Consider the following 16,940-nt stretch of genomic DNA (forward strand, 5'->3'; position numbering starts at 1 on the left):
TGATTCTAAAATAAAATTTTTTGTTGTCTTCATCAATTTGCTTGGACCACGTCACATTGTTGTACTGACCCGTGCTCTTTACAAAGACCTTATCTCCAGGGCTGTCAAAGCTAGGCATCGATTACAAACTTAGGTATCTTACATTTAATTTAGTTCTAAAACTATCTCAATGCTAAACTTGATTTGACGTTTCATGGATCTAGAATCTTGGAATCATCTAGTAGAACCTGACACAAAATAATGAATTTCGGTAGCATTTTCTTGTCATAGTTGCTTTTTAATACATAGTTAATTAGTAAACTAAAAAGAAAATAACTTGAAAAAACTGAATTGTCTAAAGTGGGAATCGAACCCACGATGTTTCGCTTGCCGGGCGACTGCGCTGTATGTAAATGTAGCATGCAACTTTTTTTTTATAATCGCACAAAAATTATAATTTTTTTATTTAAATATTTTTAGTATCCCCATGCTAATTTAATTTCATAACCATTGGGTTGTTCAAATGTCCAATAATTTAATTTTCATTTATTTGTCTATTTATTGACGAGTAGACTCATAACATATTACAAGATACATTCAAGATAGCTACAAAATCACACCATGCAGAACTAATTCGCTCAAAATTTGTCACCGGAGCAATATTGGTATGCAATATTATTTGGTTCAACGAATTTCTAATTTGTGAGTTCCATAGACTAAGATGGGCAGATCTAAGCCTGTGGATATTGCATTTAGAATAGTCCTCCAATAAATGGAGTTGGACTATTTGGATTTAATAGTTGAGAAATTGATAGATATCTAGTTTAAGGAGAGAGAGAAAAGTGGTAAATAAACACTAGTAAAAAAACAAACAAAACTTACCTGATCACAAAGGAAAAAAACGTGAGCGATATTTCCACCTGCTTTTTATGCCGGAGCTAAAGCCTTATAACCTTTCTTTTTATTTTATTTTAATTACGTTTTTATGTGGTTTGCACATAAAATAATATAATGCTGACATTTATGTAAACACGGGTATAATGATTCTAAGAAAAAGTTGATAAATTCTTATTCAACAACATTTTTCTTAGATTTTGATCTTTCAAATCAACATTTTTAATTAATGACAGACAATTTTCCTCCCTTTTCCCTTAAATTTCAATAAAGATATTGTGATTCCTAATGCTTGGTTGCACCGTCAAACTGTCAAACTCCATACAAAAAACGCCGGTTATCGTTATATTTACCGTTAAAGTTAGGTGGTGCTTGAATGAAATCTTCTTGAAGAGAGAGTGAGAGAGAGAATTATATAGAACTATACAGTGTGAGTCACGTTAAAGTGTACATATGAAAATAGATGAAACTAGACCTATTTTTATCGACAAAAAAGAGGTCAAAAATTTTTTGAGATTTTTTTTAATTTTTTATAGATTTTTTTCCTTCCAATTACTTATTGTAAAGAAAACGTAATAACTTTTAAACTAAGCGGTATATCCTGATAAAATAAAAACAGTAATAATGCTAAATAACAGGCAATACTAAAAAAATACATAAAATACACAAAAAAGGCCGACAAATAATAAAAAATGATATTTTTTGAAAAAAATCTGCTTTAAAATTCGTGTTTTTTTGGTTATTTGATAAATTTCTCCAAAAAATGCCCCTATAACAGATGGTTTTTATTACTTTGTATTATTCTCTATCGTATTATCTTTGTAAAACCGAAAATCGCATGTCTCTATCCCTATCACAACGTTTGCAATGATCGTTTGAACTAAGCCTCTCCGGGCGCGCCATTCAACGCTTCGTTAACAACGAAACTGAAAATGGCTCTAGATTTGTTATTTTGATAAAGACAAGCTAGATTTCAAATAAAAACAAAAGATTTCGAAGTAAAATAAGCATTTTAGTTAAAATTAAAATTGTCTCTAACTGTAGCTGAGAATAATCTTGTGGCAGGCCTTTGTTCAAACGATCATAGCAAATGTTGTGATAAGAATAGAGACTTGCGATTTTTGGTTTTACATAGGTAATACGATAGAGAATAATACAAAGTAATAAAAACCACCTGTTGTAGGGGCATTTTTTGGAGAAATTTATCAAATAACCAAAAAAACACGAATTTTAAAGCAGATTTTTTTCAAAAAATATCATTTTATATTATTTGTTGGCCTTTTTTGTGTATTTTATGCATTTTTTTAGTATCGCCTATTATTTAGCATTATTACTGTTTTTATTTTATCAGGATATACCGCTTAGTTTAAAAGTTATTACGTTTTCTTTACAATAAGTAATTGGAAGAAAAAAAATTCTATAAAAAATTAAAAAAAAATCTCAAAAATTTTTTGACCTCTTTTTTGTCGATAAAAATAGGTCTAGTTTCATCTATTTTCATATGTACACTTTAACGTGACTCACACTGTATTATCTTAATGTTGCTGTTATTGTTTTTGCACGGACATAATACATATGTACAGTCGCAGAATGAAAAGGTTCGTCACCTTAGTGTCGGTTTTCGCTTGCACTAGGTACTTTAAGAGTCAAACCTGCCAACATAACAGTGCAAGNCCCTTTCAGCACAGAATAATACGAAAGTGCGTTCGACTTTAAAAAAATCTAGTGAATTGGTAAATCAATTTTACCGCGCCAAGACGCTTCCGATCGATCGTACGGTTCGATATATTTGCTATTTTTCATACAAAAACTTTCAATGGCGTTCAGTCGGGGCTGTGTTGAGTGACAAAGATGGACGTGTACCTGACTACGGGAGGCGTGAAAAGTATTAATTTATTTAAATTACTTCTTTTGTGGATTTCAATGAATTTTGTGCGTATTAATTTAAATTATATCCTTAAAAAATATAATTTGCTTTAATTTTATAAAAATTTAGATGAAGCCGAGTACCAGGTACTCCTAAAGTTCTACAGCACGAGCGTGCATGTCGGGACGATGTTTGAATTTTTGGTAATGTAAGTAATGGAAACCTTTCGAATCTTTTAAAGGCCTGAACATCAGATTTACTCTAGAATAAACTCAAGAATATCTCCGAGACACATAACCACCAAATAGTACAAATCCGCTGTAGAAAATACAGCCACCAGTGAAAATATCGAGAGGATACCAGGATTCTAGTACCAATAGATAAACCAAACGATCCCTTTTATGAAAATATCTAACCCCATGTGTTATTGAATAATAGCCTCGACATCTGGGATTAAAAAAAAATAAGTTATTATTAAAAACGAAGGCTCATATTCAAGTTTAAGATGCTACAACCCCCAAAATTCAGGTTTTGACAGAGTTCTAGGTTAGGGCCATGAGCTATTTTTGATTTTTTTTGCAGAAATTAGTATCTAATTACGATATCATGTCTTTATGAAGAATAATAAAGCTCGTTATATTTAAAATGTCTTTTTTAATTAGTTTAAATTGTAATTGTAATGAAATAGCTATTCATAGGTTCATGACGGATTGATACGATCGTGCGGGGGGGTTTAGGGGGGTTAAAGTCACCCCCTGATTTTTTTCGCTATTTTTCTCTATTTACTAAGATCCTAAAGACCCCAGAAACTAACGCGATTTTTTAGAAATCGTCAAATTTTTCTCTCGTGCTGAAAGGGTTAACACTTTTAATAAATTAACATTTTTTTAACTAAAGGACGCAGCACACTTATTTACCCGGAAAGGGATCGTGACCGTATCAACTCGAGGCGATCAGTATTCTTTGTATGAAACTCCATACTGCAACGCACACTTATCCGCACCATAACGCATGCGGTTGACAGCGTGCGAAGGCGATGACAGCTCGCGAAAGGCGATACGGTATTGATCCCTTTCCCAGTTGATAAGTCTGCTATGACCTTAAATTTTGTTTCGGTTAAAAGCACTGATCTGCTGATACTATCTGAAAATATGATAAAACTCATTTATTTATGCAAGTATGCTTTTTAAAAGCACATTCACATGACCCAGTTTTGTATTTATTAGATACTAGCTGACCCGGCGAACTTCGTACCGCCTTAGCGTAGAGATTTTCTTAATATTTTTTTCCGTAAGAACCATCCTTGGACTTCCACAAACATTTAAAAAAAAGAATTATCGAAATCGGTTCAGCCGTTCACACGTGATGCCGTGACAACGCGAAACGGGTTTCATTTTTATATATATTATTAGATATTTCGTATTGCCAAAAGTTGCTAGCGCAGGTAATTTAATTTCTGATCTGGCACCCCTGGTGGCCATAGCTTTAAGACACCTTTTTATTATCCGAGAGGGTGTAAAAGCGCCGTACGTTTTCACTGTATGCGGTGTAAAAAATGTTTTACTACTACAGTACGGGTATGTTCTGTCATGACAATAAAATGCAATGTGTTGAGGGATGGAAGTTAATTTAAGTAGGAATATTGTTGAGTTTAAAAAGGAATATGGCGACAAAATAATTTCTAGGCTAGAAAATTTTGTGTCGGTATATGTGAGGGGAATTTCATAGGGAACTTTACTGAAGTGGCAGTAGGCGGGATACATGGCTCATAGAATTGGTGGCCGTTGAGGCAGAAAATTTCTCTAATCTACTATTCTCTCGACTATGTACCGAAAAACGAAGTGTAATGACATCTCAATATCATCAGGTCATTTAGTGTCCTCTGTAGAAGTACCTACGACCCTCTCTAATGTACAGATGCAAATTGATATTTGGTGTACTCGTACTCCCCACACTGGCAATGGTCTTAACTAAATCAATATCACACCTTAGACTAGGCTCAGCACCGACTTTTAGTTGGCCGAGTCCAGTTTTAATTTGTATGAAGAATCGGCTTCATACATCTCCATACTGATTAACAGCCTGTCTCAACTATCGGCCAACTAAAAGTCGGTGGTCTGCGCCTAGTCTTAATAGTGAATAGAGGGCAATCAAATGGTCATCCAACCGATGCGATATATCGGAATATAATCACAGTATCGCGTTGGTCACAGGTATCGCGTTGGTCACAGGTATCGCGTAGTTCACAGGTATCGCGTAGGTCACAGATATCGTGTAGTTCACATAATATCGCGTGACACGTATCGGTCGCTATCGGGCGTGCGTTTGGTTGATTGATTCCATTCCCTCAGTGAATTGGTTTTAACGACTGGGCCGCGGCTTGACCGATGGCGAATGCGATGTCTTTTAGTATTTGTTTATTTGCATACTTCTTAAAACTGCTTTTAAAGCTCATCAAGTTCGTAAACAGAATGTAGTTGAAAATTCGAGCATGTAAATGGGATGCTTTTCATTGGCTGATCAATATTAAGACCAGAACCTTATGACTGACACTAAAGTCCGGTCGACGAGTACTTAGAATTTCGTCCAATGACCCCGAGCTACCCATTCTTATCGCTCGCGCGTAAATATAAATGCACCATAGACTAACTTGTTGAAGAGTAAAATATACGAGTAGGTAGGTATTTTCGTAACTTTAAAAGTAGATAACTTTCTTCATCCGTTACGCAAATTAAAAGCTGAAAGCTATATTTGGGACGTGTATAAGCGCCATGGAAAGGACCTAAGTGCTGAATAAAAGCTTTGACTTTGAAATCAAATTAATTAAATGTCAAAATGAGAACACTAATTTTGACCATTTCCTTTAAAGTTACGTTAGTAAGAATTTAAGAATCTAATTTTCTAGGTTTGGTCAATAGCTGAAGTCATTAATTAATTATCCATTTCTATCCGCTATTCAGGAAGCGGAAGCCATACCTCAAAAGCTCAGCCTTCCACCGGAAGCAGTAAAACGTAGAACAGTTGGGAAGTTCGAACTATTCGATTGTGGAGATATTTTATTAGAATATTAATCAAGTTATTGGACTCACCCATTTATGTTCGACCAATCTGGTTTCCGTTCGGCACTGGATTATCTCATAAAGTTAGGATTGTAAAAGAACTAATGGATGTGGAATAATCAAATCAAACCAATGTAATACAGGGTGCTATTGAAATCGTTGGCATCCTTTTAAAATAAGACTAGACTCATGATATTATCATACTCGTATTTGGGAAATGTACAGTCACGGAATGAAAAGGTTCGTCAGTTTTCAAATTGATTCCTTCAACGAATCGCGAGCACATAATTACCTTTTGAAACTATGTTACAGAATAATCTCGAGTTAGAGAAAGTATCTTTAACTGTTCGTCAGTAAAGTTCAAAATTATTCAGATCAGAGTTGTTTGACGATTTATCTTGTCAAGAAGATTAGATTTATAAACTAAAACCTTCTTGTTGGTTCAACTTGCCATTATTATTTCTATTAAATAAAAAAAACTATTGTCAATTGGTCAATGTCATCATTGCATTGCACTGATAGGATAGAAAAATAAACAAGCAAAACCTTATTCATTAGCAAACGTCATATTTATTTAAATGTTAGCAGCACTGTTTCTTGCACTGTTATGTTGGCAGGTTTGACTCTGACAGTACCTAGTGCAAGCAAAAACCGACACTAAGGTGACGAACCTTTTCATTCCGCGACTGTACATACGGCCACAGTGTTAACTATCCATTTCGGTTTTTGCTCTCGCTGTGGATGGGGATTCTTTGCAATAGAACGAGACGACATCATGACCGGCAATGGGTAGTTAACACTGTTGCCGATAGTAGGTACCTACTATGTATTATGATGAGAAGTCTTATTTTAAAATGATGCCAACGATTTTAATTTCACCCTATATTAAGTACAATCTGTTATTTTTAGGGTTATTTTCCTTATTTACATTAAATCTGATTTTATTTTCCGGGGATTTTTAAATAATTGGCTTTCAAGGTAATTAGAGGAGGAAGTTCATTAATTTTGTCGATGGCATCATGTATCTCATCCTTATTATGTAAATCAAATTAAAAAATATATTTCTTAGAAAGTAAAATTAAAAAATATTTATTCAGTTTGACCAATATTTTGGCACTCATGATGGTGAATTCTGCTGAAAACGCTGGATGCAGGCTGCCACCAACCGGCCATTGTGGAAATCATTGGGAGAGGCCTATGTTCAGCAGTGGACGTCCTATGGCTGAAATGATAATGATGATGGTAAATTGAATGAAACTTTCTGTTCAAAGTTTGTGTCCCACATTTGTTTTCCCACGGTTGTTTAATAATAGCAGAAGTCCTAAAATAACTCCAGCGATTCACAAGCATTCTGTCATTCATGGTGACATACACACCTTTATACTAACTGGTGACTGAGTTTGTTGCGGCGCTTCTTCTCAGCTCCAAATGTTGGTCTCGAAGCGCTGCCGCGCTGGTAGGTTAAATCAAAAAGATTATGAGACATGTGAAGGCTCCATAAGAGCGAAATATTAGTTATTTTTATTAGTCTTTTATTTTAATATTTGACGATTTGTAAGCACTATTTTGAATAGTCCATGAAAATAAAGCAATTTTGACTGACTCAGTGCCCTCAGTGATAGATTACACTGTAACACATCAAACTAGTAGTAGCCCTAGGGCCTCAGAATCAGGAGCGCTGTTTGAGGCGGTAATAGGATGTATCTCGTTAGGCCGCCCACAAAGGCTCGGATACACCGGTATAAACGCATTAACGGTGCAAGTTATAAGATTAAGGAAGGTACTTTTAGGTTTTAGGGTTCCGTAGAATAATTTTACTTCCGATGTCACTGAAAGTTTAGACGTTGTGTAGGTCAAATTGCAATATTTTGCAGAAATGTTTTTCATGTATCTTAGTGGAAGTTGCAGATCCATTTGTATACTAATTATTATCTAAATTATATTATCCTTGATTCGTTATAGGCATTTCATAAAAATTATGAAGTTTTGTTACTTACTTATCTATCTACTATTTATTTTTCATAGTTTTGCTAATTAGTTGATGACTTCAATCTACTTTATTTTTTATGGGTTGAACTACGCTTAAAAACGATAAAAATACCTTGTGAATTGTTATTTTTACGTATGTTTTATTATTTGTCGTCTTCACCCTGTATCTATACGTTTACCTTCATATAAAATAACAGTTCCTTTGGTCCGAAGAAAATAGATGTTACTCACACGGCCTGTTCATAGTAGCGAATAATAGAGTCCACTCTACAAAGGGTGTCGAAACAGTTAGCTCACAGCATGGCTGCCATGGTGTAAGTCATAAGAAAAAGGTGAACCACAAGAGAGTACCTACTGCTACAAGATTCGATAAGTTTACGAACCGATCGAACGAAAAAAGCTTTGAGACATTTTATTGTTTTTGGCGTGCCGTTTCTAAATTTTCTATCTTGTAAGATGGAACTTTGCTGCCAGATTCTATGAGCTTTTTCAAAATACTCCAGAACTTGTCTTAACTGAATCAGTTCATGCTAGAGTATAAATAAATATCCTTGGATATTTTCCACTGCACAATCTAGTCGCAGACTAAGCAAAGCTTGTAAGTACTTTGTTTATTTGATTGTATTTAATTAATCCTAAAAAAAATAGGATTACAAGCTAGCATTTTCAAGAATTTAGTTGCAGTAAGGCTTATTTATATTTACTTTTTGTTTCATTTTAAAAGGGAAAGCTCTTTTATCATAAGCGTTTGTTTCTTAAATAAATTTTCTTGTTGCTTCATCAAATGGCTTGTACCACGTCACATTGTTGTACTGACCCGTGCTCTCTACAAAGACCTTATCTCCAGGGCTGTCAAAGCTAGGCATCGATTACAAACTTAGGTATCTTACATTTAATTTAGTTCTAAAACTATCTCAATGCTAAACTTGATTTGACGTTTCATGGATCTAGAATCTTGGAATCATCTAGTAGAACCTGACAAAAAATATTGCATTTTTAATACATACTTAGTTATTTAGTCACCTAAAAAGAAAATAACTTGAAAAAAACTGAATTGTCTAAAGTGGGAATCGAACCCATGTTTCGCTTGCCTGGCGACTGCGCTGTATGTAAATGTAGCATGCAACTTTTGTTTTATAATCGCACAAAAATATACCATTATTTTTATTATTTTAAGTATCCCCATGCTAATTTCATTACTATTGGGTTGTCCAAAATTAAATGTCCATTAATTTAATTATTGTATTTTTTATTTTCATTTATTTGTCTATTTTTATTGACGAGTAGACATAACATATTATTACAAGATACATTCAAGATAGCTACAAAATCACACCATGCAGAACTAATTCGCTCAAAATTTGTCACCGGAGCAATATTGGTATGCAATATTATTTGGTTCAACGAATTTCTAATTTGTGAGTTCCATAGACTAAGATGGGCAGATCTAAGCCTGTGGATATTGCATTTAGAATAGTCCTCCAATAAATGGAGTTGGACTATTTGGATTTAATAGTTGAGAAATTGATAGATATCTAGTTTAAGGAGAGAGAGAAAAGTGGTAAATAAACACTAGTAAAAAAACAAACAAAACTTACCTGATCACAAAGGAAAAAAACGTGAGCGACATTTCCACCTGCTTTTTATATCGGTGCTAAAGCCTTATAACCTTTCTTTTCATTTTAATTTAATTACGTTTTTATGTGTTTTGCACATAAATTAATATACTGCCTTGAATAATAATTTGGCATTTAAGTAAAAACAAGTACAATGATAATAATATTATGTCTAAGAAAAAATCAAAAAATTAATGTATAAGATTTAAAAGTTGTGATTTTTTTCTAAGATTTTACACGGACATCTTGCAATATGATTGAAGAGAAAGAGAGAGAGAAAAAATTCTCTCGATGTTACTTTGTTTTTGCACGACATAATAATAATCTAATAATCTCACAATTCTACTCAAATGTAAGAAAATTTCGGAACTGCAAAACATGACGTTTTACTTCGCCAAGAAGTTTCACCATTCTCTTCGTTCGTAGTCTGTGGGCCAATCAGCAAGATTGTTGATTAGGCCAATAAGCGCGCGCTCGACGGAGCGCGTCGCAGCGCAGCGGCCCAATCAGACGCCGCAGACGAGCCGGTATTATGAAATGGTGATGCGATTAATAACGATAGGCGTTGTGGATTTTGGTAGGGTGTTCTTGAGGGATAAATTCTACTCTCTTTTTGCCTCTTGCCCTCCGAGTATCCACGGAAGACCAGCGTCGTGGTGTCCCTTACAACACCTCGACATGATGCTGAGTGGATACCGTTTCGGTGACACGTACATTACCTACTCTCTTTACTTTTGTTAAATATTTTTAATGCTGTTTTATGTCGCTGAATAAAATATTTCATTTTCATTTTTTTTTCATTTTTTTTTGACAGATTTTACCTGCTACACTAAAAATATTTTTTTTAATTTTCCTTTCTTTTAATTTTTTGTCATTTTTTATAGAAATTTACAAAATATACGGCAGTACCTATCTTTTGCACATTTCTTTCTTCTTTCTTTCTTTAGCTAATTTACTTGTTGGAAAAATATTCACAATTAATGGTTTATGAACTGTTACTCTTTGTTTGATTCTGCCATTGTGACGTTGCATGCAATCTCAATTTTGCTTTGCTGTATCTTTTAAATCCATTTGTGCAACACCCGAGATTGGCTCATACATACTAATGAGTGCTAGTGGCTTGGCTATGCACGCTGGAGGGATCACGACAGCAAAAGGTTTGATTTTCTTTCCTTGCAGGTGATTTTTTTAACTTTATCTACTGGAATATGATTCGGTGCTTCAGAGGGAACATCAAACGTTTAAACGTACCTTTCAGGCATTTATAGAGACATGTCAGACACCAAGGTTGTTGTTTTATTTAGGTACTATTGATTCTATTATTTATTTATTTAAATACAGGTGGATAAGGTGGTAAGTTTGTAATTAAAAATAACCAAATGTTATCAAATTAGTTACAAACAAGTCAATAAGATTTTCTTCTGGGACTTGAACCCAGGGTCGAGAAAATTCAATTCTCTAATCACTAGGTACACGGAGTTATATGTAGGAATACTATATTTTCAGCTACTTACCTGAAAATATTAATTTAAAGTAAGTAACGCCAAAACGTAACCACGTATGAAACAAGGTAGAAAATGAAACAATTTACATTCAGTAACTTACTTTATATATTTTATATTTGAAAATCTTGGTACAATGTACAATTTCATTTAGGGTTTAACTCTCTGGGTCTTATAATATATTTGCGATATCTATTACAACAATATAGAGAGATACGAGGGCTGCACTAAAAGTATCGGGAATTGAATATTTCCACTGTTCCAGTCATATTAAAATCTATTTAATTGCAAACTCCAGGGTTTTAAAAATCGTATACCATTTATTTATTTAAAAAAAGATTCTNTCGTACATAGTAAAGGAAGAGAAAATCAGCGGTTTGATAATTCCAAAAATCCAATACTTTGACAAATATGCCTTAATCGTATTTTGTATAATAATATTAAAACGCAAAGCATTTATTTCAGTTTCAACAAAAATCTGTTGATCAACAAATATTTGATTAGTTATTTACCTATCCAAAAGACAAAGATTAGGTTAAACTAATAATATTTGAGCTTATGTTGGTATATTAATTGTAAATGTTAACAGACAACGTAAATATCGTTTCACAAAAGCAAAGCTTTTTATTCATATTCAAGAATGGCAGTTGAATTTGATATGGAACATTAATTTCAGATACATTTTGAAATCATTAGAATATTATTTATAACTATAATTTATATTTTCATCTTCTGAAACACCCAAGTTTTCTAACTAAAACGAAGCAGTATTTGCAATATTTTACGCTATACAGGGTGGAAACGATAAGTGATCTCACTCGATTATTTCTAAACTATACAAGATATCGAAAAACTGAATACTGATCCTGAAAGTGCTTGATAAGCTCTTTTAAACGGTACCAATAATAGGTTACAGAATAAACTGGAACTACCCGAAAATTCAATGTTTTCAGCTTCCATACATTTGGTAAAGTTACATAATATTAAAAACTACACCAGATATCGCATAACTAGTTACTGATCCTAAAAGTGCTTCACGAGCTCTATCCAACGGTATCAATTATAGCTTACAGAATAAATTGGATCTATCCAAAAATTCAATGTTTCCATCTTCCATACATTTAGTACTATCACAGTCATGGCACTCATCTCTTGATAAGATTATAGCAAGTAAAGCCTAAAACTAATCTTATTCACAAATAATTTTAAATAAGATGCAAGTTACGAGTTTATTTAACTGACTTTTTAAGTTTATTATTTAACAAAAAATAATAATACTTCTAATATTGTGTGGTTGGCATATACTTAGTATAGAAGCTAGTAACATTGAATTTTCGGATAGTTCCAGTTTATTCTGTAACCTATTAATGGTACCGCTTGAAAGAGCTCGTGAAGCACTTTCAGGATCTGTAACCAGTTTTTCAATATCTTGTATAGTTTAGAAATAATCGAATGAGATCACTTATCGTTTCCACCCTGTATTAAGTAAATGTTATTTAGTTATGTACTGGCCTTTGAATTTGTTATGTACACAGTGGTATGTATTAGAATCTAGCCACATATCAGTCAGTCGTGTTAAGATATTTATTTGAAGCTAGCTTCTGACTATTGTACATATGTCACTCGATCATACATATTAGTTCTTGATAGCTTAAATAATATTTGGAAAACAGACTTTTCATACAGATTTTGTAAAATTTCCTTTTCTATCCCTTTAACGTTTTTTTGACAAAAAGGTGCATCAGGTTTTGTTCAAATTTAGTGCAGAAGTTTAAACAAACAATTCGAACTGTTTTTTTGTTAGAATTTAGAGTTGTAAAGTTAAATAAAAGCAATAGTCTCTGTATTCGGACCAAGTTAAAATGTAATATTGAGTTTTTTTCTGTGATAGTAAAATGTAATTTATTTATAACAGCGAATATTTTTTCTAATACCGTATCTTTGGACTTTAAAAAAGGGAAATTGGATTCGAATTAAATGGTAGTAAACTGTATTTTAACATCCAAAAACAAAAGATTTATCGGTGTAGCTTGATCCTAAAATTTATGCATCTAACAATTGACAATAAATCGTGAATATAACAATAATATTTTTCTAATATTACCATAATTTTAATACTGCACCTCATAATTGCTATGTTAACAAATTGATATAAACCGTTAATTCAAATTTGAAATAAAATAAATTCAAATAAAATTACAATTGATTTGAATTTTCTATTCCATGAATAGTTCATACCAATGCACTTTATTCTATAATGCATTTATATACAATTTATTTTCCAAGCGAACTGTATTGCTTCATAATTTAGAGATAACGTTATTTTTATTTTATTAAATTCAATTATAACTACGTTTATATAATCGAATATACATACAATTTTCTATATATATACAGTGTGTCCGGGCTTGTAGTNTATACGACTATCTACGATAGCCGGGAAAATGTGTATTTTATATGTATTTTACTAAATTGACAATTATAATTATGTATAATTTAGATTCGCGTTATTCGAATAAGTTTACATTTTCACTTAGTTTGCATTTTTGGCAATTTCACTACAACTTCTATACATTCATTGCATTTAACTATAATCTGTGCAAACTCTTTAATTTAAGTTACATATTATAAAACTAAGCAGAGCGCACTGTGCACAATTTGTTATATTATAATAATATTTTATTTACAATATATATTTATAACTTTAGTGTATAGTACAAAACATTTTACTAAATATTTTGATTCCTACTTATATTTAAATCAATTCGAGGACAATTTCCATATTTTGCGGTGTTAAATATTATTTTCTTTTCCATTTGTATGACCTTTATATCGTAGGTCCCTTTTACATTATGTGTAACGACTAGAGCTAGTTTTATAATAATATGAATACCTCCTATCTAACATTGTCTACCATGTTGAATCTTAATACACAATGATTAAAATTCAAATTCCAATATAACCTTTATGTCAGTTAGGAGGTGTTCACACTCAATCGATTTGTTTTTCTTAAATATTAAACAAAACACTCACAGATACACACACACCTCTTTATAGTAAAAATATTTTGTTTAGTGTAAAAATTAAATAAAGTTTAGATGGAATGAAAAATGCGGAATAATCAATGGAAACAGATTAATAAAGTTTTGAAATAAAAACAAACAAAAAGCTTACAGTAGCGTTTGAGTCAATTTAAACAAAAAAGTTACTTAAAAACTATGGTGCGATTAGTTTTAATTTTAAATGTCTCATTCACGATCAAACTTGATACTTCGACTGAAAAAAAAATGAAGTCTAGAAAATATTGATCTATTTCCATAAATTTCAACACAAACATAAAACAATGAAATTATTAATCTAATCCTCAGATCTTTATTGGAATCGTTTATGGTTCCCATTCAAAAATAGCCTCTATCTAGTTTTATTTAAGTTTCAAATTCAAACTTTTGCTACTGAATTATATCACGTCAAACATAAAGGTGAATGTAGACTAGAGCATTTATTTGTAACAGAACAATGAGCCGCTGTATGAAAATGTTCTAGTATCAGTTTCAGTGTCACCGTTTCACCACCATACCATTTATCTGTATAGTACCATTCGTAAGATCACATTACATAGAAACGCTCTAGTATAAACTCACCTTATAATAAACGATCCCAATCCGAATTTAAAATCATCAGACACTCCAGATCACTTGAACACTATATCACGTCATGCCGCACAAAACTCAATTGCAATTCCTTAACAGTCCATTTTCCCTTGCGTCTTACCACGGAATGTATTGCAAACTCACCCTTGCACCTTTGACTTAGAGTTCATTGCGGGTAGTTTTATTCCGTGCAAGTTTTGCAACATTGCTCCTTGTAGCGCCGGAGGGCACACATGTTCATGGCGCGCACATTCTCGCAGTATCGCGATGTGTCTCTGCACACCCCGTCTAAGGAAATGAAAGGGAAAAATTAGGTAAGGACAGCAAAAAAACAGGTTTTTTTCTTTGGTAGATGAAAAGAAAACAATAATGTCCCAATAAGAAATAATAATTAAATAATAGACTCTTATGAGTCTAGGACTATCCTGGATCTGAGAGTTACATAGATAAATTAATAGAAAAAATGGTAGGGACTAAATTAATATAGTAAAAGCTTTCATCTTTGAAGTGACTACGCAGAGCCTAGGTGCCTTTTAATTTTGTAGACTCGTAATCATTATCTGTATTAAAAATCCTAAAAATCATTATCACCATCAGATAATTTAATATCCATTTCAAGAGCATGACCATCCATTGACCTAATTATTAATTATGTTCACATATTTGGCTCTAACAACATCCACGGGAAGATTTTGAAACCACAAAAAAAGTGTTCCAAAAATACTGTAAACTTTTTCTGCCAACGGTACAGTTTGCGAGATTGTTCCGCGCTCCTTTCAGGCAAAATAAAGTTCGTTGAACAAAACCATTGTCCTGCTGGACAAAGGTGTTGGCCAACTCTAATGAGACTTGTATCGAGTAATGCGCGTTGCAATCGGAGTTATTGGATCTAAAGGCTGTATCATTAATGGAAAGGATGATCAGGCTGAAGGTGGAAGTTAGCTTCCACCACACAGGAATTGGTAGTCTTCCTCTCTGTCTTACCACCATTGTCAAAACATAACAATTCTATTAGCATTGCTACTATGCGGACGTAGGTACTTTTAGGGGAGATACCATTCTACTTTTCGGGTGCCGGGAATACCACATCCTCCACAGTATGTCCTCCGCGGCAGGTTTTGCCCTACGTGGAATCTTCAGTCTTCTTAATTATGGCCTTTAGGCGTTACCTTGTACCAAAAAGGATTGCTGGCGGAACTGTTAGCAATACCAGTAATCGGAGTAATAATGGAGGAAATAGGTAGACGGGGAAAAAAGATGATTGTACATGTATACTTACTAAGGCTCTTATTACGTATTACTTTTCTAAGACTCTGGATGCAGCTACCAACCGGTCAATTTGAAAATCATTGGGGGAGTTTTAAGTTTGGCAGTGGACATCCCGTGACTGAAATGATGATGATGATTACCTTTATTGACGCACGCGTGCATGTCACATGCGTGTGCTACTAGCGGCCGCCGCATGCGCACGCAGGCCGCCCCCGCCCCGCGCTCCTTGCCGCGAAACTTGAATGCTGGTAAGCGTTCTACATACATTAAAAACAAACCTGTAAGGACTTTCTATGTGAACACGCCCTTACCTTATTTTGCAACTATTTGACAGTTCAGAGGCACTTAGTGGCACGCTGAAAATTTGAACTCTGAGTTATTTTCAGATTTTACGTGAATGAAATCGTGGATGTAGATTCCGAAGGAATAAGAACTTTATCGTTTAAACTTTGAACAATTTTTAAGAAACACACGCCCTTACCTTTATTGAAGCACGCGTGCACGTCACAAGCGCGTGCTACGAGCGGCCGTCGCATGCGCGTGCACGCTGCCCCCGCCCCGCACTCCTTGCCCATTGCACACTCACCAGTTGGCGCCCCTATCTTAGTTGTTACTACGTAGTGAATACACTAAAAACAAACCTGTAAGGACTTTCTATGTGAACACCCCTTACCTTTATTGACGCACGCGTGCACGTCACAAGCGCGTGCTACTAATGGCCGCCGCATGCGCGCGCACGCCGCCCCCGCCCCGCGCTCCTTTCCGCGGCGGGTGCGCGCGCGCCACACGCAGCGAAGCACGCGGTACATTTGATAAGGCCCTAATTGACTAATGAGCATAGATCGAATGTAGGCTAGAATCTAAGCTCGCGTTTCATCCTCGCATAAACTTCTAAGCAGCTGCAATGACTCCGATTGCAAGCACGTTATTCCGATACAAGTCACAAAAATTATCTTTCTTTTATTTTTCAACCGACTTCAAAAAAGGAGGAGGTTATCAATTCGACCCGTATGTTTTTTTTTTCTATGTTTGTTACGCGATAACTCCGCCAATTATGAACCGATTTGAACAAATCTTTTTTCGGCGTATAGGTANCGATGAGTAATGTAAATAGA

General features: G+C 34.0%; 1 protein-coding gene across 1 annotated transcript; it reads right to left on the reverse strand.

Annotated features, from left to right (window-relative positions):
- Positions 1–13,368: 13,368 nt before the first annotated feature.
- On the reverse strand, positions 13,369–16,710 carry LOC114352458 (protein madd-4-like). The gene is made up of 2 exons (XM_028304068.1): positions 16,499–16,710; positions 13,369–14,844 (listed from the first exon to the last, which is right to left on the reverse strand). The coding sequence occupies exons 1-2, from the start codon at positions 16,662–16,664 to the stop codon at positions 14,738–14,740; spliced, it is 273 nt and encodes a 90-aa protein (XP_028159869.1). The 5' UTR covers positions 16,665–16,710; the 3' UTR covers positions 13,369–14,737.
- Between the last annotated feature and the right edge of the window lie 230 nt (positions 16,711–16,940).

This window comes from Ostrinia furnacalis, unplaced genomic scaffold (assembly GCF_004193835.3).
Source record: "Ostrinia furnacalis isolate ACB-3 unplaced genomic scaffold, ASM419383v2 OfSCF1370, whole genome shotgun sequence".
Taxonomy (NCBI): domain Eukaryota; kingdom Metazoa; phylum Arthropoda; class Insecta; order Lepidoptera; family Crambidae; genus Ostrinia; species Ostrinia furnacalis.

Excerpts from the sequence above, each read along its gene's own strand:
- LOC114352458 (XM_028304068.1), bottom strand. The coding sequence starts at position 16,664 with ATGCTCATTAGTCAATTAGGGCCTTATCAAATGTACCGCGTGCTTCGC. Across the intron at positions 14,845-16,498 it reads GCACGCGTGCGTCAATAAAG|ACGGGGTGTGCAGAGACACA; the intron begins GTAAGGGGTGTT and ends TCATTTCCTTAG.